This window comes from Folsomia candida, unplaced genomic scaffold (assembly GCF_002217175.1).
Source record: "Folsomia candida strain VU population unplaced genomic scaffold, ASM221717v1 Fcan01_Sc013, whole genome shotgun sequence".
NCBI lineage: Eukaryota > Metazoa > Arthropoda > Collembola > Entomobryomorpha > Isotomidae > Folsomia > Folsomia candida.
In genome coordinates, this window is record NW_019091205.1 from 1,954,993 (window position 1) to 1,978,560 (window position 23,568).

At 36.8% G+C, this 23,568-nt stretch overlaps 4 protein-coding genes and 1 long non-coding RNA gene across 6 annotated transcripts; 3 read left to right on the top strand and 2 right to left on the bottom strand.

Annotated features, from left to right (window-relative positions):
* Positions 1 to 454: 454 nt before the first annotated feature.
* On the top strand, positions 455 to 1,240 carry LOC110855730. Its single transcript, XR_002548501.2, has 2 exons — positions 455 to 645; positions 870 to 1,240. It is a non-coding gene; the product is annotated as an uncharacterized LOC110855730 (long non-coding RNA).
* A 4,343-nt stretch (positions 1,241 to 5,583) lies between these two features.
* Positions 5,584 to 6,639, top strand: LOC110855530 (zinc finger protein 26-like). Its single transcript, XM_022103934.1, has 3 exons — positions 5,584 to 5,691; positions 5,763 to 5,930; positions 6,259 to 6,639. Exons 1-3 carry the CDS (start codon positions 5,584 to 5,586, stop codon positions 6,637 to 6,639), a joined length of 657 nt encoding a protein of 218 aa, XP_021959626.1.
* A 294-nt stretch (positions 6,640 to 6,933) lies between these two features.
* Positions 6,934 to 8,779, bottom strand: LOC118437371 (PR domain zinc finger protein 5-like). 2 transcript variants are annotated; one of them, XM_035856323.1, is made up of 4 exons: positions 8,435 to 8,779; positions 8,182 to 8,279; positions 7,689 to 8,105; positions 6,934 to 7,612 (listed from the first exon to the last, which is right to left on the bottom strand). In XM_035856323.1, the coding sequence occupies exons 3-4, from the start codon at positions 8,058 to 8,060 to the stop codon at positions 7,229 to 7,231; spliced, it is 756 nt and encodes a 251-aa protein (XP_035712216.1). In that variant the 5' UTR covers positions 8,061 to 8,105; positions 8,182 to 8,279; positions 8,435 to 8,779; the 3' UTR covers positions 6,934 to 7,228. The 2 variants fall into 2 exon arrangements, with proteins under 2 accessions (XP_035712216.1, XP_035712217.1); XM_035856324.1 differs by lacking the exon at positions 8,435 to 8,779 and having other exon boundaries at positions 8,182 to 8,310.
* A 362-nt stretch (positions 8,780 to 9,141) lies between these two features.
* LOC110855531 (oocyte zinc finger protein XlCOF26) lies at positions 9,142 to 11,268 on the top strand. The gene is made up of 3 exons (XM_022103935.2): positions 9,142 to 9,659; positions 9,744 to 10,151; positions 10,705 to 11,268. Exons 1-3 carry the CDS (start codon positions 9,507 to 9,509, stop codon positions 11,104 to 11,106), a joined length of 963 nt encoding a protein of 320 aa, XP_021959627.1. The 5' UTR covers positions 9,142 to 9,506; the 3' UTR covers positions 11,107 to 11,268.
* A 1,029-nt stretch (positions 11,269 to 12,297) lies between these two features.
* On the bottom strand, positions 12,298 to 14,582 carry LOC110855532 (chitinase-3-like protein 1). The gene is made up of 6 exons (XM_022103936.1): positions 14,487 to 14,582; positions 14,307 to 14,364; positions 14,167 to 14,169; positions 13,945 to 14,072; positions 13,323 to 13,466; positions 12,298 to 12,447 (listed from the first exon to the last, which is right to left on the bottom strand). Exons 1-6 carry the CDS (start codon positions 14,580 to 14,582, stop codon positions 12,298 to 12,300), a joined length of 579 nt encoding a protein of 192 aa, XP_021959628.1.
* Between the last annotated feature and the right edge of the window lie 8,986 nt (positions 14,583 to 23,568).

Sequence of the window (23,568 nt, forward strand, 5' to 3'; positions counted from 1 at the left end):
CAGAACTCCGTAAATAAATGTTATATGCACATGGTCGAGTTACACGTGTACATGTGTATGTATGTCATAACTCAAAGTTAAAAACATGTTTTTACCAAGCATATATACGCATCTGCGAAACACATGCATTGTTTTTTCTAGTATACATTATTTAACTAAAAAAAATGAGAAGTAGTTTTACAATCCATTGTCTGCTTACCTGCGAGAATTTTAAATGAGGTATTTTATAGACGTACTGTTAGATATTGGACTCAAATTTGCTGAGGAAGCCTGTCCTATTCATGCACCATGGGAAGCTGTTTATTTAAAAATTTATTGAAATTGGCAAATAGCATGCAACCATAACAAATAAGTTAGATAATTTCTGTGAATTCGATTGACAATTGATAAATACACCAGATGTTAGTTGGAAAATCACGCATAAATTAGATAGGTATAAAATGATGAGCAAAGTTGCAATCAACAAGAATACATCGCAAACCACCGGTTCCAATACATACATTTACCAAAATTGCTTACGTATTTTTTTTCGCTAAATCTTCAGGGAAGCAGAATTCTGAAAATTTTAAAGAATAATGGGAAAGACTAGAGTTTTCATGTTGTTGGCGTGCCTGGCCATGGTCTTGTTGGCGGCTGGGTGTGCAGGTATTTCAGATTTTTCGATTTTTTTGCCAAATCTGGTATAGTCTGGCGGGTGTTGATTTCTCGGTACAAAAATTTGCTACTGCATTATACCGGTCCGTAAAAGTTTGCTAAAACTTAAATATCGAGCTATTATTACTTGTATATACCAATTTGGTAGAGACATATCTGAATACCGCTTGGTATTAATTTAATACTGAATTTCTAAGAGTGTAATTGTTTTGCAGACGCGTTGTCTTGTCGGGCTCAAGGAGGTTCTCGTGGGAGCAGGTGCGTCTGGGGATCGTGTCCGTCGGGCTGGCGAAGTGTTTTTTGGGACTCGGGATGCCGCAGTGGTCAAAGGTGTTGTATCTGAAATTCAGACATGTTGGTCGCAATGGTTTGCTGAAAAAATCATTATATTTATGCCTTGTTCTGTTCTGTAAAAATTGAAAATATGTAGTTTTCTAAATTTCAAGCTAGTATATTCATTTTCACAATTTTATTAAGCATTATTCTAACACTATTCATATACTTTTATAATGTTTAATTGGCCCGATACTAATAACATTTTGAAAAGCTGACAATAAAACTTTTCGAGAAAATTTAACTGCACAAATACACAAATATGCAAAATTTGTATTATTTTTATATTCATCTTGGTTAAGCATGTAAATACATATGTATGTAAACTCTTAAAAATGTGATGTGGTGAAATCACATATGTACACATGCAATGCGTGATGGTATTGATTTAACATCTCCACAGAATGGTGATAGTTTGCGTGCGAGTGAAATTTTCATTACCACAATGGTTGATGGTATGTATATAGCATGTGGCAGAAGTGAATTAACACTTTTAAAAATCGTCTAGTATTAAAATTACTCGATACAAGTAAAAATGCAAAATTTATCCTGAATCCGAAATGCTTCTAACAGTTCGTAATGCCACTCATTACTTATCGGACGAATTCGTATCCGATTGAGCATATTATTTTGGTCGCAAAAGAAATACGCTCTTTTCCCGCTTTCTCTGCCACAGATTGCAAAATTTTGTTGAAACTAGTTTGAAACCGTGCAAATTTTTGGACACCTGACCTCGGGAAGACTATTGTTGCCGGAAGACCAAAACTTTCCAAACCCAGGAGGTTGTGGGACATTTTACGGCTTTTTATTTTAGGAGCATGTTTGACTTTTTTCTCCTTCAAGTATATGGTCACAATTTTGGTGTAATGCCGCGTTGATAAGTCGGGCCAAAATTAGACACCGTATGTTTTCTGATGCTTATTGGTCAAGGGTAATAACCGTTTTGTTACAAACTCCCGGAATCACATTTTCTGGTCATAGACACTCTTGGTTTGTGGGGTTCCAAAATATCCCCAAACTCATCCTTGGGTAGAAAAATGAAGCAGTTTCAGGAGATCTTGCTATTTTCTTTAATTTATTTCCATGATCAACTTCATTATGACCTATTGCATTGAAAAAGTTGCCTCCCGGAAATTGAGATGGATCAAATGTGACCTAGGTTCCATCGCCAGTGACCACCAATTTCTACAAGCATTTTTTGTGCACTTTTTGTAAACCAGTTTCTGTTAATTTTTCATGATCCTTGACATAATTAGAAAATTTTTTCTTTGTGCCAGCGGTGAAGCCTAGTTGATGGGCTTCAACATGGAACACGGTAGAAGGATCGATTTCCAACTATTGACCAGAATTTCTAAGGAATATGGCAACTTGCATGTTGAAAATAATGCAAACGCAACATACCTCTTTAGGGGAAGATATCATGGGGGTGTGACATTTAGAGTGCCTAAATCTTACTTCAGCATCCTGCTTATACCTTATAATACTACGGTAGATTGTGAATTTAGAAGTCCTTCAAGCAGTGAATTTGTTCTGCAATTTTTTCGTATTTCATTCAGCCTCATTTTTGTGGCAGTGAAAGCACGCTTGGCGAGTTCTGACTTTCACCCCTCAGCATTTTGTTAATTGAAGTCCGATCGTTTTCAAACTTTGGCGACTTCGGACATCAACATTGGTATTTCCAATTCCATAGATTTGAATTTTATGGATTAGCGGGTTTTATATTTAGCGTCTCATTTTGTAGTGTTAATTTACTTCTAACACATGCCTTACTTTTATTACTACACTGTAATGTTCTTAATTAGCGTCCCGGTGAAGTCACTCTGGTGGTTGATCATTCAATACGATTTTGCGAGTAGTATATGCATACGTTATACATTTACAGATGCCCACGTCATTATATGGCTTATCTTGACGTTCATGAAGTTATCAACTCTGGCAGGAAAAATTTCCACGTCGTGCAATTCCAAAATTTATTCTCTGCTTTGATATGAAATTTTGGAGGTCACATTGCAAATACAAAGTGTATTCAGTTGAATGAAATACCTAGTACTGCCATAAGTTTTGACCACTACATAAATAAATGTAGTGGACTCAGTTTATCGAATTTTGAAAAAATAACGATGTCACGAGAAAGCCCATTAAATTCCCTACAAAATATACTGGGCACTTTTCCAAATTTCCTCCTTTCGAAGCTACAAGAGCCAAAAGTTTAGGTATCAAAATCCCACTTGCGGTACGCACTCATTTCAAGGAATATTAGTCTGATTTCTAAGCGACAGATTTTTTCTCGGATTTCAAACTTGTGTGGGGTTTAGCACATGTATCTAGCTTCAGTTTGGACCACATGTCATATTCCAGAAGCTTGAGGTTCGGCGACAGTGAATTTTGTTCTTGATCCGAAATGGAGTCAGAAATTTTGGAATTCTACCCTCTTTTTACGAGTTTGGCCTTATCAGAAGGTCCTGAGCCCTGCTTGAATGTCCAGTCGCTATTTTTTAACAGGGTGTGGTCAAGTGGTTCTCCTATTCACTCGATGACTTCAAAAAATATTTTTTGACAAGAAATTTCACCCCCAGAAGAAGAAAATTCACTTTTATGATCAAATCCAATCTACTCCGAATAAAAAAATCACAGAATCTGGATGGTGGGCCCGATTACTATTTTTAAAAATTTTACGAATAATATGGACTGGTGTGGTGTGGACACAGCGCTTTTGCTTATTTTATATGGCCTCAATTGTCAAAGTTTACTTATCTTTTAAAAATACTTATTTCCAATTTTCAAGCGCGTACCGCATGAGCAGTGCTCGGCTTTTGAGAGTTCTATTTTTACTTGGCATAAAGTTAGCAAGCGTTTCTCTTCACATCTTAAAGACATAAGTCCAAGGTCGAGTTTAGGGGACTGGGACGTAGTTTGACTTAGCCCGTTCATTTGTAGGGAAATTTTTCTTAGGGTGCGGCATGAATTCGGCCGAATTCAGGTTTTGCGCGCCTTCGGGATTTTTTGTGACCTTTTTAAGCGTTCCCTTCAACTCGGTTTTCGGTTATCAACACCGCCAATGTTAGTGTATCATTTTATGGTACGGTCGACCATCTTGCGATTAGTGCCGATTTTTAATGAGCTATTGAAAAATGCCGGATTTTTATGGTTACCAAAATGTTTCTGAAAAATTGCAACACGTCGATTTGTCCGATCTGTCATTTTAGCAAATTGTATCACAAAAAATTTCGGAACATGGTTTCTGACAGACAATTGCATGGGGAATTCAATAAAAAATAGTACAACTGGCTAACGTAACTGCTACTGATGTTTTTTGTGAGCGGAATGCGTGAGACATAGTATATGGCAGTAGTAGGTATGTATGTATGTATAGAATGAAAGATAATACGCCCATGCTGGAAAGTTATATAGGACATGGTTTAAATAATACAAATCTTTGATGTACACTTACAAATATTTGTCATCATTTTTTGCTCCCATTTTTCAATCGCTAATATGGTCTAGGAAATATAATTAAGCACACTTCTGCATAAGTAAAGCATTGAAACGTGTGCTTAATAGCTGCTCATTTATTTATTTGTATTTCCACTTTCTACATAGCACACAACAAGAAGTATTTATTTAAGTTTTTCATTGGCTACAGGATACCAGATAATCAATAATTTACTGAACTTGCATATTCCTCCGTCTGCCTTTACCGTCACCTTAAGCTTTCTTGCAACTATACGTTAGTTCTCGAACACGTTTTTCAGGTATCTACATCATATTTTTAGCACTAATTGTAAGATTAAATTAAGGTCTGAATTTTTGTGATCGTAATGAAGGTCTTTATTTTACATTTAATAACTCTCTTTTTATTCTTCAAAGCAGCATCCACACTTCCCTTAAAGAGGATCAATAAATATGTAAGCGCAGTAAACATATTTTATCAAACCAAGCAGTTCACGAATTGAATTGAGTTAAATTTCACTTTAACTATATTTTTCAATTCGGTTAATATAATTTGCAAAATTAACTATTTTCAATGACTAATCCTACCCAAGATTTCGAGAACCCGGTGGCTGAATATCATTTAAAATCAACGTACTGATGTTGAGTAGGATTCTGGCCCTGACAAAAAGTCCTCTTTTGATGTGAATCGAGCGTGCACGCGCTCTTCCCTACTTTTGCACTGATTCAGGTGAAATTTTAAACTTTGTCCTAGAGATGTGAAATTTGGCATGCACATGCACCAACATATGCTGCATCATAATCTAACATCAATTCCCGTTCCGTTCGCTATAAATTTTTCAGGAAAAACCAAAAACCACATGTAATGCGGATAACACTTGGTTTTTGATTTTTCCTGAAAAATTTATAGCGAATGGAACGGGAATTGATGTTATATTATGATGCAGCATATGTTGGTGCATGTGCATGCCAAATTTCGCATCTCTAGGACAAAGTTTAAAATTTCACATGACTCCGTGCAAAAGTAGGGAAGAGCGCGTGCACGCTCGATTCACATCAAAACAGGACTTTTTGTCCGGGCCAGAATCCCACTCAACATCAGTAACAAAATTGTTTCCTCCAAAATAATTCGAATCGATATATACAATGCCCGGAAGTAAGCGGAAATGCCCTCAGTGTTCAAAACTCTGCGGCACTAAAAGTGATTTGAACGCTCATGTCACGCACGACCCCAACGCGAAAGTGAAATGCAAGGTGAGCGTCCAATTAACTTCTTAATTGCAAACGATTTAATTAATTTTAACCACCTCCTCTTTCTTAACTAGATTTGCGGGAAGATGTCCAAGAATCGGATCGTTTTATCTGACCACATGAGACTGCTCCACACCAACCGGAAACGACCCGGCTGCGACATTTGTCACCGGGTGTTTTCCTCATCCGCCTACTTGCGGGGGCATATCGACATCGTCCATACCACGAACGCACGACCAAAGGTGCCATGCGCGTTTCCTAGCTGTACAAAAACCTACTTAAGTAAAATCAATTTGTCACGTCACGTAAGAACTGAACACGCCGAAAACCCGGTCCGAACTTTGCGGACAAGAATTTAAAGCCAGGATGGTACTTGAGCGACATATTTCGACACACATAACGGAGAAGCCGTTTAATTGCGCCAAATGTGGGAAACGATTCGCACATGAGTATACCTTAAAAATTCACGAGGTACATATTTACATACGTACATGTAAATTAATGCAAATAATTTTGTACTTAGCTAAAAACGAGACAAATTTATTACATAGTCAATATTCATTTTTACAGGCGACACACCTTGAAAAATCTGCACGGAAGATTTTCAACTACCACATTTGTCCCGAAACGTTCGTTGCAAAACCCAACTTGCAAAATCATATCGAGACTTGTCATGAAGATCAGAAGAATTATCGTTGCCCCGTTTGCGACAGGAAATTTGGACTACCATCAAATTTGAAACGGCACGTGAAGGCGAGACACGCCGTGAATAAGGACAAGATTCATGCCTGTGCCCAGTGTGAATACAAAAGCCACGTGAAGGCTAACTTAGCTGAACATGTGAGACGTCACGATATTGCGAATGGTCCAGAGTGCTACTTCTGTCAGAAGAAATTTCCACGCTATTCCGAATTGGTGAACCACTTTCGACGACATACTCTAGAAATGTAAAAGTCAAAAGTAAGTAAGTGAGTCTGTTAGATTGTGGGGTTGAATATTTTTTTTGAAATACCTTGGTGGAAAATATGTGGTGATATTGTGCGTTCATTTTTTTCGGTTTGCTTTGATTTTTAAGTTAATACTTAAATTCACATTTATATTCTTTCATAAATACGTAAAAAGGGAATAAATATCAGAATTATGTATGTACGAATAAATGCGGTCGGTAATAATTCAATACAATTTTGCTAAGGGTGCAGGCGAGATTTATGTGACAATGTGACACAACCGTTTACTGAGATTTTTATTTATTAAGCTGCCTAGTCTGAAAACATGTCTTCAGGCTTCCTCTGTAAGACTATAACGTCGCCTTTCTGACACAAATTATTTATTTACTAATTTTCTATCTATATTTTACCCAAATTGACAACACGTCAAAAAATTATTTTTGAACGATTCGAAGCTCATATTTACGGATAGAGGATCATTTCAATAATTTTAAACAGACCAAATTGCTCAATACAATACATGCATTAATAATTAAATAATTACAAAATTATTACATTAAAATTGCTCTGGAAATTATAAAAAATTCCACCTTTTATTTTTCTAGAGTATGAACTTGACTTAAATGCCTGACCAATGCAGAAAACATGACAAACTGCTTCCCACAAAAGTAGCATGACCGTCTATTCGCGATATTGTGACGTCCCTCGTGACTGGATAAGTTGCCCATCGAATGACTTTTGTAGTCACATTTGTCGCAAGAATAAATCGCAACCTGGCTCGTGGGATGTCTCGCCTCGACGTGACGTTTTAAATGCGATGACGTGATGAACCTCTGGTCACAAAAGTTGCAAGGAAATCTCCTCTTATTTTCGTGACGAACCTCCACGTGCCGCTGCAAACCTGTTGGAGTTAAAAATGTCTGTGGACAAAGTTGGCATTGCAATGTCGGTCTTAAAACTTTTTCGAAATGTGTAGCCTGCAAAATTCATTTTAATTTGGTTAATCAAGTAATTCTGATTTTTTCACGGATTTTTTTTTCACAAAATATTTACCTTGTGAGATTTCAAATGCCCTTTTCGTGCGAAACCCTGCCCACACGTGGCACACTTGTGTGGTTTCTCGGTCGTGTGCGTGTTAATGTGGAACCCCAGGTCGGCCATCGTTTTAGTATCTTTTCCGCACAAAGTGCACCGAAATCGGACCGGGTTCTGGGCATGTTCTCGTTTTACGTGACAAGTAATACTCCCTTTTCCTGTGAAGGTACTTTTGCAGTCGATAAACGGACATGGCAGACGACGACGAGGAGGACGCTCAGTCTTGTGGTGCACCGTGTTAATATGATTCCTTAAGGTGGTAGCGTCGAAAAATACCCGGTGACAAAGTTCGCAACTGGGTCGCTCCCGGGTGGTGTGAAGTCTTTTCATATGGGCAGAAAAGGCGATATGATTTTTTGAAATTTTTCCACAAATCTGGTAAAATTTGAGGATTCATATGTAATTAATTTTAACTCGATTAGCAAAATGAATTTCAAGTCTGATTACTCACTTCACATTTCACTTTGGCATTGGGATAAAGACTTGCTTGGTTTTACAGATCATTAAGCACGTGGGGCATCTCCATCTCGTTTTTGCTGGTAGCTACATCTGTGATGCGAAATTTTAAAAGTATTACGTACTCATAAGAATCCTATGCGAAATAGAAATACGTACATAGTATCTGATGGGAAGTAAATCTTGTGGTCATATTGTATATTAATTTGTATTTGTAATTAATTCGTAACTCGTTAGTTTTTACATACCTGTTTTTAGTTTAATTATGCAATCCAACGTATGTTAATTGTATGCCTAATTAGGTCTAAGCTAATTTGCGCCAGTTTAATTCTTGCCTTGGATTCTTTGAGGTTTACATGTTTCACTGCCAAAGTAGTCTTCAAATTAAGCGAGAAAGGCAAAATGACGCTAAAACTGTCGCCTTATTGACTGACGGCCACCAGGCATGCGAGTGATAAGTATTGCCAGACAAAAAAAAACAACGTTACGAATTGAATATATGTATGTATGGACTACTCATTACTTATGCCAAATGGTATTTTGGTCAAAGGGTTAACATGAATTATACCAATGTATGCACACCACACAAGTTACCCTTAATGTTCATTGCTATAATGAATGAACTAAAATTATAGCTGGAGGAATTTTCCTTTTCTGCTTTTTATCTTTTTCCATTTTCTAAAAATAAACTATAGACCTTTTTTCTCAAATATTCATAGACCGTGTAAAGGCCTTCTCCAACATACTTTACACTCGAGTACTCGCCAACTTTATCCCTTTACCAGTCGATAAATATAATCCCAAATTGAGGGATCTGCAACAATTTTGTCCATAGGAATTTACGTTTCAGCTAATACACGCCGTTAATACGTATGTTCTAAATACATACATATGTACATGCATACATATGTATGAATACGAATGCATGCCATGCACTCTGGGGTTTCTAGCCGTGAAAGTCGGGCAGCTTCAATTCTATGTAAGATTGAGGCTGCGGTGGATTAGTTCGCCATGATAAAACGCTAGATATTTTTTATCCTTCCATTGGACAGCATGCATACAGTTCTCTTGAAGGCATCAATAAATATATCGTACTTGTAACTTATTTTAGAGAAAAATCATAACGCGACAAAATATATAAGTAAATATGATTTCCGAACCCAGAAAGTGCACTTATTGAATAAAATTTCAAACTGTTTACATAAGTTTGGTGAACATAATTTCCAAAATTAACTATATTCGGAAGCAAATCCTACTCATAATATTTCTTCTTCGAAGACTCGGTGTATAATTACATACATATTTAGAACCGGCGTATTTATGTACATGAGTGTTCTCTGCATAAAAATTAAAACAATTACCATGCCAAAAAAGAATTGGCAGTGCCCTCAGTGTTCAAAAATGTGCAACACTCGGGATCATTTGCAGACTCATTTTGCCACGCAGCACCCCGACGCAAAGATGAAGTGCAAGGTGAGCTTTTAGATAAATTTAAGAGAAAAATATTTAATTGTAACAAATTTTAACCACCCACAATTTTATCCACTTTTGTCCTAGGTTTGCGGTAACAATTTAAAAAGTCCGCAGTCTTTATCTAACCACATCCGAAATTATCACACCAACCGGAAGCTACCCACTTGCCAAATTTGTCGCCGAGTGTTTTTCTCATCCGCCACTTTGCGCGGACATATGAACGCCGCCCACACCACGGCGGCACGACCTCGGGTGCGATGCACGTTTCCCCGCTGTACAAAAACCTACTCGAGCCAGAACTCTTTGTCAAATCATGTAAGAGGTGAACATGCCCAAAACCCGGTCCGACTTCGGTGTAAACTTTGTGGAAGAGAATTTAAAACGAGGGGATGCTTGGAAAAGCACATTTCATATCACACAACGGAGAAACCGTACAAATGTGCCACGTGCGGGAGATGTTTTGCAAGAGGAGAACACTTGAAAATTCATGAGGTAAATTTTTTAAAGTTACATTGTATCAAGTTTGGTGTGTGAATTTTTGTGTCTCAACTTTCCCTTCTTCCATGTATGTATTCCAATGGCGTATAAGAAAGTCCATCGGTATGCGTTACGCAAAAGTGAATAGCTTATTGCAACTAAAAATCGATAATTTTTAAGTTTAAAAAGTTAGGAGGGTAGAATTTTGTTATTTTTCTTCATGAGATCATACTTATTTATTTAATTTTTACTTGTTTATTTAATTTTTCCTTATTATTTTTTATCCATTGTATATTTAATTTGTACTTATTATTTTTTATCCATTGTATATTTATTTTCTCATGTAAGAGAAAAATCAAAATTCTAACCTCCGAACTTTGAAAACCTAAAAAATATCGTTTTTTGGAGCAATGAAATCTTCATTTTGTTAATAACGTACGGCGATGAATAGGTTTCATAATCGCTGTTCGAAAAACACGGAAGAAGGCAAAGTTGAGAAAAATTTGAACTCGAAATCCACATTGTGTACTCCGTCAAAAACTTTAACTAACGATTATTCATTTAATAGGAGACACACCTTGAAAAATCTAGGCGAAAGATTTTCCACTGCGGCATTTGTCCCACCACATTCGTTACAAAAGCCGGGTGGAAGAGACACATCGTGAGTAGTCATGGAAATCAGAGGGATTATCGTTGCGCAGTTTGTGGCAAAAGGTTTGCACTACAATCGTATCTGAAGCGTCACGTGGAGAACAAACACCCCGTGGACGAAGAGAAGATTCATTCCTGTAAAAAATGCGAATACAAAAGCCACTCAAAGGCTTACTTAGCCAATCATGTGAAGCGTCACAATATCGCGAATTATAAGCACTGCGATTTCTGTTCCAAGGCGTTTGCAATCTTTCCCGATTTGGCGAAACATTTCGGACGGCATACTCTAGAAAAATATGTGAATCGTCGTGTTGCATAAGTAAACAAGTTTTTTTTTGTTTAATTTTTCCACAGCAAGTTGTCACATATAAAAGTTGTATCGTGTGTTTTTTATTCAAGATTTGATTTTTAGATTGATCCTCTTTCGATGAATTCATTTTTGTATTTTTGGTAATGAAATAAATATATGAACAAAAATGGATATACATATCAATATTTATTAGAAGAATTATGCAGATCTGCATAATTTTATCTATAAAATTTCGGAAATTCTACTTCGAATTTAATGACACCCCGCTCTGTCCAGTACGTACATTGGGGCCCGCATCCATAGATTTTACCACATCTCGACGATATGCGCACTGATCGTCGTCCACATTCTGGCTGTGGCACGAACCTATGTAAATAGTAGAAAGCTGTTCCGCATTTCGTTGGACTAATTCTAAAACCACGTAAGTGCAGTCTCATCTTATTTCTAAAACCACGTTAGTGTACTACTCGCTTCGTAATTCTAAAACCACCTAAGTGCGGTCAATGTTTAATTCTAAAACCACCTAAGTGCAGTCAATGTTTAATTCTAAAACCACGTAAGTGCAAAAAAACAAGGAAAATAACCTAACTGCAATTCCAAAATAATAGCAGTTAATTTTCATATTCAAGTTCATAGTATGATCTTGCATAAATAATTAACTGAATATTATTTTGGAATTGCAGTTAGGTTATTTTCCTTGTTTCTTTGCACTTACGTGGTTTTAGAATTAAACATTGACTCCACTTAGGTGGTTTTAGAATTACGAAGCGAGTGCACTTACGTGGTTTTAGAATTAAGATGAGACTGCACATACGTGGTTTTAGAATTAGTCCGACGATTTGTGTCTCTTGCAGGGTATCGATTTTTAATAGTCTCACTTTGCCCCACGTTAATCGTCATTCCCATTGTTCCCTCTCACTGGAAAAGTGGAGTGCATTCATTTTAGAACTATTATCCAGTCCCCAGGCAATGTGCTTGGCAAAAGTTTTGGGGAGTCGGCGGGAAATTTTTTTTACAAAAATAAAATTGCTCTGGAGCGGAATACCCAAGTTTAGGATTTTACCTTTTAAGTGCAATTATTACGTTATTTTTACGAGAGGATTGTAAGAGTTTTATTTATCGACAGGATTGAATTTGCATACACGCATAAGCATTATAGAAAGTACATTTAATTTAAATTGGTCATCTCGGACGAAATGATTAATATTTTGCTTCCCAATAACCAAGTCGTTCTTTAATTGCTGCCGTTAAAGGGTAGCGAACCCATCCCTTGCAAAAATTGTTGTAATCATCCAAATCCAAGGAATCAATCATCATTCCTCCAAGACCGTTCGACATGGCGAAGTCAACCTACCAAATTATCAAAATATGAGTTCGGAATAAAAATAAAAAATTTAAATCATACATTCTGATTTGATGGAAAAACTTATACGAGGTAGTATGCAGGGTGGTTTAAATGTCTCCCTACAATGAAAAATTTGTCAGCTTAAAAAATTCGTTAATTTCCATTAGTTACCAAAATTGTGCCTATGAAATTCAACATTTTAAGAATTGTGTCACCCATTTTGATATTAGATTTGAATAAAAGATCTATATATATCCCAAATCTTCGCAACTAAATGAGATTTATTGACTTTTCCTCTCGCAAAAATTTTCATTGTGGCGTGACATTTATCTAAACCACCCTGTACATTGTCACAAACACTTTATGAATTCTGAAATTGTAACTGATCAATATTACATCTTTGTTAAAAATGTTGGTATTCACGATGAGTACGCATCGCTATTAACGTTGGCAAAAAACAATGGTCCTAAGTTCGCAAACAATGGCTTGGAAAGTATGTAGTTCGCAATATTTTCGCCACAATTATCCAGCGATGCGAAACTTGCGAATTTGTAATGTTTAAAGCCAAATTAGTAGTTATTAATTGCAAACAATATATTTAGTAACACCGAACTGTTAACAAATCGCTACCCTATCGTCGCTATGTGTCAATAACTACCATTAAGGTTCAAAATTTGTTGCACACAATTCTTCAAAATAAAAATGTGTTACTTTACGCCATACTTTTTAGAGTGTATTAGTTTTGAATTTCTTGTCAATTACGGTTACCATTTTACGATGAATTATGACAAAAATGGTACACCGTTATTTATCATGCCTCAACAACGTAACGAATCGTTAGCACGTTATTTTCGTGTATCGAACAAGCAGACAATTTTACCTTTTCTATTGCACTGATTTCATTGTCGTAGCCAATCCAGACCATATAGTTTCCGTCAAAGGCATCGACAGCCATGGCAATTTTATATTCGTGATCGTATCTAAATTGCCAGCCCTCTGGGTGCTTGTTCATTTCGTCGCAAATCTAGAATAAATGTGAATGAATGAAAAATTAGAATTAATCTGGGCGCACATGTATTTACCTTAGGAATTGTTAACGTCGCTCGTCAACACAATTTTACAATGCGCATGTTTGATATTTCTCTTTCGGATCTTTTTAATACCAGCGCTAAACAAATCAAGTAACTTAGCACATGCAAAAGTTAGTATGCATATCACTTGAGCACATCTGTCCAATTCACAGCCTGAAGATGGTGTGACATTTGAGTCTCACCATCCGAAGCTGGTGAGATAGACTCTGAATAGTTTCTCATGGTAAAAATGAAAATGTTTGCCAATTTAAAACCTCCTCAAATTGGGTAATTTTGCAGAAATGCTCAAGTGATTAGTAGCTTTTGTTTCTGTTCAGTCACTTGATTTTTATGTAGTGCTGGTGTTAGGAAAATCAGTGAGAAACATGTATGACATGTGGATTGTTAATATCTCGCAATAATTTGTATTACCTCGAAAAACGCTAAGAATGATTCCTGACGAGTATAACTTCCCGCAGGGCCAGGACCAGCGGTGTTATGATAAAAGTCGCTATAGTCATCACCACCAATCGCGTAAGTTCGCGCGTGTGCGCTGATTCCTTAGAAAATAAAAGGTTTGTATAAATTCTATTATGCAGACACACTTTCCGTTAAGGGTCAGAGTTATTTTTGCACTGATAAAAGTAGTCTAACCCTCTAGAAAATTAAATACCCTCCAAATCACAATCTTACCAAGAATTGCCTCGTTTAAAAATATAAATTTTAATGATTTCGTAACGATTATGTTCAAGTACATTGTTTCAAATTCAATTTTCTGAAAGACATTTATTTACCTAGAACCAGTTTTTCCGCTATATTTCCCATCTTGAGAAAATGGTTGACTGCATATGCCTGTTTGAGAGAAGATGCTAATTTTACCAGAATCTTATGAATATTTATGTATCACTAGTAAATTCTTGGGTGTGGAGCGTACATATGTACAAAATGTATGCTAAAAACGAAATTTTGCATACCACAGTCAGCTTTTGATCATCTGGCTTATCAGATTCCCTGAAACTTGGGAATAATGGGCTGTGATGCCCAATCTGAGTAGTGGCTGGTGTCCACATCTTGAAATCATAGCAGTGTAGGTTCAGAAAGTCGACGTATCTGCGTATAAAATTTGCTGCTTATCTGTATATGTACACATTATGTAATTACGGTTGTATCAATGGTATTATATCGCTGATAAAACCGTATGTAATAGATAATTGAATACTGCAAAAATCGGTAATAAAAAATATACTACACATGCACTCCGGTAAAAGTAAATTATCAAGAGGTGATTCTGCCACACCTTTGATAAATTGTTATGGATTGGGGAGTATTAAGCATAAATATGTTCAAGCACTTATCCATAATAGCTGTTCTCACGGGATATTTCTTCGTCTTTCGGGTTTAGATCGGGTTCGTGTACGTAAGTAATTTTAGAACCAGAACTTGGCTTAGGGTTTGAAAAACGATCATTTAATAATAATAATTTGATAATTTTGGAAAAAATTTCATCGAATACGAAAGTTGAACTCCTTGTCATAATTTTTGCCAAAAATTTAAAAAATCCATCCAGGATTTCAAAAGTTATGGCGGTTTCAAAAACAAAAACATTCAAATTTGGCTAATTTGGCGCCACAGTACGACGCCAAATATGACTTTTACACGGAAATATGAATGAATCCTTCATCTAGGGTCCTAGTAGATTCTAAAAAATATAGTGGGTACCCTGGTCACGTGTAGCAGTCGGGGACCTTCCATTGTAAGAGTGTATTTTACGAGCTAGACGTGTTTCTTTCCCCGAAAGTTTCGGCAACCAATTGGTATAGGGTCAAGCCCAATTATTACGCAAAGATTTTCTCCATCGATCTGTCTTTCAGCACGATAACTGGAAAACAATTCGAGGTAATCGAGACCGGTGTACGCAATAATACCCACAACCCTGTGGCGACGGTCCTGTCAATTTTGGGGGACAATCGGACCATTCCCGCAATGTTTAGGGGGTGTGGTGTGTGATCACATATGTAAGTTTTTGGGGAATTAGTTGTTTGCTTCTATTGCTACATACATTTCGCTTGCTACATCTTATTTTCCAATTTAGTCTGCTGTGACAATGCAATTCCGTTATTGAAGAACAATATTATTCATTCTTACTCAGCCAGTTTGGGGACATCATATCCAATATCAATTATATCCCCGGTGCATCCCAGCCCCGCCGTCAGTGTGTAGTTTTTACCCGTGAAGGCTGTCAAATTTGTGAAGGCTGCTCTTAAATCCTGATAAATATGTATAAATATGAACATATGTACGTTACTTCAATTACCAGCCTCTCTATTACATAATGCACGTGTACTACATATTTATCTATCCAGCGTAAGCTTTACACTGTATCAAGTTTACAAGGAAGCTACAATGCTACAAGCATTTATCACTCAAAAGGGAAACATTAGGGGTATTCATTATTCCTTAGTATCTCTAGCATCGTAAAATAGTTTCCGAAAAAAACGAAGGGTAAAGCTTTGTAAAAATCGCAACATTCGTAACGCGAGTTTTTATGACAAATCTTACAGGCCTTGCAAAATCTCGTATCCTTTCGATACCAAGAGTACTAAGGAAGTAATGAATAACCTCATTACTTTTAAGAGTGCATACACCAGGGTCATACATAAGTAATGAAATTTTATTAGCTTACCCTTATAAGAAACACGAGAGTCTCGATGTCCTCCGGCCTGCCGTCATTCATTCCTGGATACTGCTAATATACGTCGATGCCATCCAGATTGTAGGTGTCGGGGAAATTTGTGACACTTTTGAGAAAAAGTGTCCTATTCGCGACATGTCTCGCCATGTTGGAGAAACTTCTAGAAGACTGGAGTGGACCGCCGATGGATGCCATCGTTTTGAGTGCAGGGTTGTCCCCCTTTAAGTTAGCGGTTTTTCGAATCATGTCAAATTCGCCTTGGTCAACTTCAGGATCGTCGGGGTATGGCTAAAAAATTAGGGGAAAAACGCTGACATTCAAATTGTTACTAATATGAAAGAATATTAGGTAACAAAGTGTAACCGATCAGGTGAGTTGAGATAACTTATTTAGCGCCTTTGTGTGCTACATATATTTTATTAAAATTCTTAAAAACTTATAATGTAGTAACAACTTGTGCATTATTCGAACACTATTTTAATAACCACTGCACATTTTTTCAGACAAAACTAGGTAACATTGTAGCACCAAACACCTACCAATATGACTAATATTTGGTATTGAGTTGATCTTGTCGCATTAAAACTCATCTCATTCACAACATCTTATCTATCTCATAAGGGAAGGTCCCCGACTGCTTTACGAGTTCAGGGTACCCACTATGTTTTTTTAAATCTACTAGGACCCTAGATGAAGGATTCATGCATATTTACGTGCAAAAATCACATTTTGGCGCCACCGTGGGGTGGCGCCAAACTTAAAAATCTGAATTTGCAACCAATTTCAAAACTCTACGGAAACTTTTGCAGTTTCCGTAGGATTTTCATAATCTTGGGCTTAAAATGATCACAAAAGTCGATATTTCAAGGAAAAAATCAAAATTAATAAAACGCAATTTGTGAAATATTCTTAAGGTTTTTTTCAGCTAACCCCTGTGTTTCAGAAAATTCTGAAATTTTGCACAAATTTGAAAATTTCAATTTTTTGAAAAACTTCACGGAAATCGAAAGTTGAACCCTTTGTGATGATTTTGGTCAAAAATTATGAAAATCCGCCCAGGAATTCAAAAGTTATGGCGGTTCTGAAAATAAAAACATTCAAATTTGGCGAATGTGGCGCCACGTCACGGCGCCAAATATGACTTTTGCACGTAAATATGAATGAATCCTTCATCTGGGGTCCTAGTAGATTCTAAAAAAACATAGTCACATGCCTCCCTGAACTTGGGGAGCACTCGGGGACCTTCCCTTGTCAGTTGATTTTCTAACTCATTTAACGGCCATGTGATCTTATCTCAAACAAATCCTGTCAAGAGATGAGATGATATGAGCTCACCTTACCGGCAACCCTAATTTCTTAAAACTAAAATTGAAATAATACGTGCATAAGTCAAATTTCCATTATTTAGGAGATAATATTTACATTTGCTCCAACCAAAAGTCTTGTTACCACGATTTTTCGAGTATGGAAAATGTATATGTACTATTGGTTGCTAAACTGCAGAAAAAAACCACAAAGTAATTTCAAAAAGTAATTCACATTTTTTTTACTTGTTTCCTATCACTGCCAGGTAACCATTTTTAACTAGATTATGCATGTGTTACATACATGATAGCCTATGCGAAAGTTAAAGAAAGTAGTCTAACCTCGACCTCCCCAGGGCCATAATCCAATGGCGGGTTTCGACTATAGATATTAAAGTTGTCTTCTGTCATGCCCATGTAGGGGTAGATGACATGGGTGCATAATGACGGATCAATATTTGAGGGTTCGAACGGCATCCCTGAGAATAAATTCAACTCGATTACTCCATTCCACTATTAATCTATCCAATTAATTCAACCAATTAATTCAATCCAACAAATTGCATATCCTATTACAAGTTTAACGTTTGGATTTTTATTAGAGACTGGCGTAATTATTTACTTAGTGGGGGCAGGCTAAGTGTTAATAACTTTAAAACCGCTGGAGATAATGAAAATCTGATAAGCGCATTGAGTTCCTCGTGCGAGTTTACATACATACCTCACATGAGTTTTTAACAACTTGCAAAGAATACTAGCAAGGAAAATACTGAAAGGAAGCGGGTGGTAATAATTTTCCACTAAAAAATGGAAAAAGAAATAGCGAATTTGAGAAGCGTGATAGGAATCGAATGTGCACTTTAATTTAATCCAGCGGACTGTAAAAACGTTCATGGGGACCGGATCGACTAAGAACAGTCGAAGAAAATTTTTTGGAAAACCTACAAGGAAATTCCAACGGAAAATAGCCTCACAGCTGACATTGTTGACGCAGATTGTCCAATGAGTACTCAAACTGAACCTTAGGCTTAAGGCTTTGAAATGTGGTACTTGACACCTCTTGATGATACCCACAAACAAAGCCCTACTAAAGAAATGAAGGGCCCTCCTCAAGCGGTACACGCCACAAAAGTGAAGAGGATTTTTTTTACCGATGAGATTTTCACATCAGAAGAGTTTTTTAACAAACAAAATGCCATAATCTACGCAAAATCGACCAAAGACATCCCCCAATACAGACAAAAGGTCAAAAAGCCACATTTTTCGGGTTTTGTGATGATTTTGGCAGGTGAGAGCTAATTGGGGTAATTCCTCTACATTTTGTTGAAAATGGGGGGAAGGTGGGGGGATCAAATTTCTTATAATACGTTTTCGAGTCCGTGGTGCATCCACTAAGTGAGATCCAATCCATTGAAGTCGACTGGACCTTGCAGTAGGACTAAACATCAGCTTATAGTGCAAAAAATGACCCAAGCGTGGGCAAAAAACAAAATTCTGAACTTTACCTCCACTTGGAAATGGTAATTCTACTTTCTGGATTTGAATCTCCGGATTATGAAAAATGGTCAGAGTTAGGGAAAAACGTGTGTTCTAAGTCTCATAGAAGTGTAGAGGTCCGAAAAAATTTTTTGAGCACGGAATGGAACACTTTGTCCAGGAATTCAATGCGTGCTTCGGCAAAGGACTGCAGGCGGCTTCTTCAGCGCTGCATTAATGCCGGGAAAAGAAATTTCGAAAACTAAAAATTGTTCTCTACTCAAAAATTAGCTGGCTTTCCAATAAAATTAACTAGAAATTTGTAGCACAAAAAGTGTTGAAGCTATGGCGTTTCATTCTATTAACACTTAACCTGCCCCCACTAAGTAATTGTGTCACCTTCTCGAAAATATGATACAGGGTTAAAGTAACACGCCAAGATTTTGCGACTCGATGGATCTTGAGCTAAAACTAGATAGAAAGCTAGTAAAGTGAAGTTATTGTCGAAATTGTAATTTATTTTTTCCGCTAAAATAAATTACCAAATACGTAAGGAATTGTGAAAGCAATTTGCAACAAAAAACCAAGGTTTCCATTTTGGCATTTTCCCATTTTCTCGTTGGAATTATGAAATCTTATAAAATTATTTGAAAGATTGCGAAATACAATTTAGTATAGTTTGCCCGAGGGAAGATTAGTTTCAATAAATAAATCAATCAATCAATTTAGTATAATTTTCAGCGAATCTGTAATAAACTGCTGGTGCCTAATGATATTTTAAAAACCGTAGAACTCAATGGGAAATTATGCTGGACACAATTTATAAAGAAATAAACCGTTGTAACGGGAGAAGTAGCTCGCCCTTTAATACTCAATGGGACATAAGTTTGACATAATCTTCAGTCAAACATAGATAGTGTAATTTAAGCATAACCATATTTAATTTGGATGCATAAGAAAATTTGAAGGATATAATGAATGAATGGAAGAAAATAATAATAATAAGAAATAAATAAAATGAAATAAAATGAATATAAATTTCATCATTTCATTATAAGTTTTGTAACTATGCTAACGTATGCTAGACCAGACAAACAGAAACCAGTGGTGCAACCTCCAAAACTAACTATCTGCTAGCACTGAAACACGCTGTTCATATGCATGTTTATCATAATCATTGAAAATTGTTCTGGTAATGTTGAAACACACATTACCAGAACTAGCTCATAAAATAATACAAATTCATATGTATCTTTATCATAATCATTGCAAAATGGTTCTGGTAATGTTGAAACACACATTACCAGAACTAGCTCATAAAACAGTACAAATTCATATGCATCTTTATCATAATCATTGAAAATTGTTCTGGTAATTAAAAATGACAATAAAATTATTTGCATCACCTCATCATCCCCTCAATAATTTTAACGTATTATCGTACTGCGGGTATAGTATGCCACTACCAGCCCTTATTTAATTTTAGTGTCATATATGTATTTAATCTAAGTTTATTCAATTTTCAGATCTTCATCTTTCTTTCATTGGTTCAATCGGAATATCCAAGTTATTTGATTGGTTCACTAATTGATTTTTTCAGATTCAAACGATACGTCAAGGTTCAAAGTTACCCAAGTTCGTCTAAAAAAGGTAGGTGTATTTTATTGCATTTTTGCAATGAAGTCATCGAGATTAGGGTGTCCCAAGTCATTAATAGTGTCTCATTTGAGTGCACTCCTGGTCGGAGTTAAGTACAAGGAAATTATTTCCCAAATGAGATACTGACTGGGACAGGTAGTGGCATCTAATGGCGGCTGGCTCATATGCATCCCTATCATACCCTTGGTTCCTATGCCCTATCATACCTCTGGTTCATATGCATCTCTATCATACCCTGGGTTCATCAAATTGCTCTGGTAATGTTGAAGTATACATTACCAGGGCCCAGATGCGATGTAAGATGTCATGGGTTCATAAATAGAAATCGCACTGGGTCGTAACCTGCTGGTTACCTGATGAACGGGAGTGGCGACCTGTCTTGGGCTTAAAGAGAGCCGAAACCCAGTTGGTGTTGTGTATAACTTTGCAATGATTTGAAAATAAATGCATGTTTTTGATATAATTTTGCATCAATAGTGAAAAATAAGCGGGGAATATAGATCCATAAAATTGACATAATTTCGACTTTTTCTTGGTAAAAAAGGGAGACAAATTGTATCCAGATACTCTGCACTTTTGGTGAGTAACATAAAAACATAAAAAAACTTGACGTCAAAAGTCATAGGTGTTTCTTTCGCACTTTTTCGTTCTTCTGCACTTTTTGTGCGTTTTTCACCTATTCCATCAATTGTTTGGCACCATTTTGAGTCGCCGCTTGTAACCGTTGTAACGGTGGAAGTAGCTCACCCTGTGAGAATTATTTTGACATAATTGTCCACCAATGGTGCAGAATAGACGAATAAAATTGATATGCAATTTTGGTATAAGTTTGCATTAATGGTGCAGAACAAGCGGAAAAAATATATACATAATTGTGACATAATTTTGCGCCGATGGTGGAAAATAAATGAAGGAAAACAAACAGTAATTTTGACATGACATATTGGCAAATTCATAGTAAAAATTATAGTCATTTCTTTCTGTTCTTCTGCACTTTTTGTGCGTTTTTCACCTATTCCATCAATTGTTTGGCACCATTTTGAGTCGCCGCTTGTTCGATACCAGTGGTGCTATTAAGTCTGTCACGAACGTGAATAAGTCGCAGTAATTAGCATCAATTGATGCAAAAGAGTCGTTAACAGACAGACAGACGGACAGACAGACGGACAGACAGACAGACAGACGCCAGAATTGACAGCAAATTAAAGTTGTGGAATATAACGGTGGTTGATACGTAATGAAACCCCTGGGTACAATTGCCCCAAAAATTAGAAATCTAAACGCCTCGCAAAACTTGACGTCTTTTCATTGGCCGTCGGGCTTGCCATTAGTGTTAAATATATGACACTTTGATCTCGATATGGTTAAGTCGATTAATTTCGTACAGTGGGACTCCACATTCGGCCTAGTGTCTTGGGAAATATTGCAATCCGCTAACTATGCAAGTGTGATTGTACATAAACCCAACAGAATGGACACAAGTTAGCCTGGCACCATGTATTTATATTTAGTGCGAAATCAACCCTCCGGGTTCCCGTACCCCAATCAGTTTATAGGTTTTCAAAAAGTAAATTTGTTTCCAATGGACGGGGTCTTGTAAATAATGGTAAATATATGACACGATGGTCTGCAAAATGTTAAGTGGATTCACTTGGAACACTGGGACTCTACATTTAGCGTAGTGTCTCTGGGGAAATTGCAATTCGCTATTTACGGCAAGTAGAATGGTACGTAGACCAAGCTGAATTGACAGCAAATTAAAGTTGTGGAATATAACGGTGGTTGATACGTAATGAAACCCCTGGGTACAATTGCCCCAAAAATTAGAAATCTAAACGCCTCGCAAAACTTGACGTCTTTTCATTGGCCGTCGGGCTTGCCATTAGTGTTAAATATATGACACTTTGATCTCGATATGGTTAAGTCGATTAATCTCGTACAGTGGGACTCCACATTCGGCCTAGTGTCTTGGGAAATATTGCAATCCGCTAACTATGCAAGTGTGATTGTACATAAACCCAACAGAATGGACACAAGTTAGCCTGGCACCATGTATTTATATTTAGTGCGAAATCAACCCTCCGGGTTCCCGTACCCCAATCAGTTTATAGGTTTTCAAAAAGTAAATTTGTTTCCAATGGACGGGGCTTGTAAATAATGGTAAATATATGACACGATGGTCTGCAAAATGTTAAGTGGATTCCTTGGAACACTGGGACTCTACATTTAGCGTAGTGTCTCTGGGGAAATTGCAATTGGCTATTTACGGCAAGTAGAATGGTACGTAGACCAAGCTGAATTGACAGCAAATTAAAGTTGTGGAATATAACGTGGTTGATACGTAATGAAACCCCTGGGTACAATTGCCCCAAAAATTAGAAATCTGAACGCCTTGCAAAACTTGACGTCTTTTCATGGCCGTCGGGCTTGCCATTAGTGTTAAATATATGACACTTTGATTTCGATATGGTTAAGTCGATTAATCTCGTACAGTGGGACTCCACATTCGGCCTAGTGTCTTGGGAAATATTGCAATCCGCTAACTATGCAAGTGTGATTGTACATAAACCCAACAGAATGGACACAAGTTAGCCTGGCACCATGTATTTATATTTAGTGCGAAATCAACCCTCCGGGTTCCCGTACCCCAATCAGTTTATAGGTTTTCAAAAAGTAAATTTGTTTCCAATGGACGGGGCTTGTAAATAATGGTAAATATATGACACGATGGTCTGCAAAATGTTAAGTGGATTCCCTTGGAACACTGGGACTCTACATTTAGCGTGTGTCTCTGGGGAAATTGCAATTGGCTATTTACGGCAAGTAGAATGGTACGTAGACCAAGCTGAATTGACAGCAAATTAAAGTTGTGGAATATAACGTGGTTGATACGTAATGAAACCCCTGGGTACAATTGCCCCAAAA

Bases quoted from the DNA above. Each gene is read 5' to 3' on its own strand.
- LOC110855532 (XM_022103936.1), bottom strand. From the start codon at position 14,582: ATGTGGACACCAGCCACTACTCAGATTGGGCATCACAGCCCATTATTC. The intron at 14,365-14,486 runs GTATGCAAAATT...TCTCTCAAACAG, and splicing joins ATGATCAAAAGCTGACTGTG to GCATATGCAGTCAACCATTT. The intron at 12,448-13,322 runs GTAAAATTGTCT...ATAATTTGGTAG, and splicing joins AAATCAGTGCAATAGAAAAG to GTTGACTTCGCCATGTCGAA.
- LOC118437371 (XM_035856323.1), bottom strand. From the start codon at position 8,060: ATGAAAAGACTTCACACCACCCGGGAGCGACCCAGTTGCGAACTTTGT. The intron at 7,613-7,688 runs GTAAATATTTTG...TGAATTTTGCAG, and splicing joins GGCATTTGAAATCTCACAAG to GCTACACATTTCGAAAAAGT.
- LOC110855530 (XM_022103934.1), top strand. From the start codon at position 5,584: ATGCCCGGAAGTAAGCGGAAATGCCCTCAGTGTTCAAAACTCTGCGGC. The intron at 5,692-5,762 runs GTGAGCGTCCAA...TTTCTTAACTAG, and splicing joins ACGCGAAAGTGAAATGCAAG to ATTTGCGGGAAGATGTCCAA. The intron at 5,931-6,258 runs GTGCCATGCGCG...TCATTTTTACAG, and splicing joins CCACGAACGCACGACCAAAG to GCGACACACCTTGAAAAATC.
- LOC110855531 (XM_022103935.2), top strand. From the start codon at position 9,507: ATGTACATGAGTGTTCTCTGCATAAAAATTAAAACAATTACCATGCCA. The intron at 9,660-9,743 runs GTGAGCTTTTAG...CTTTTGTCCTAG, and splicing joins ACGCAAAGATGAAGTGCAAG to GTTTGCGGTAACAATTTAAA. The intron at 10,152-10,704 runs GTAAATTTTTTA...TTCATTTAATAG, and splicing joins AACACTTGAAAATTCATGAG to GAGACACACCTTGAAAAATC.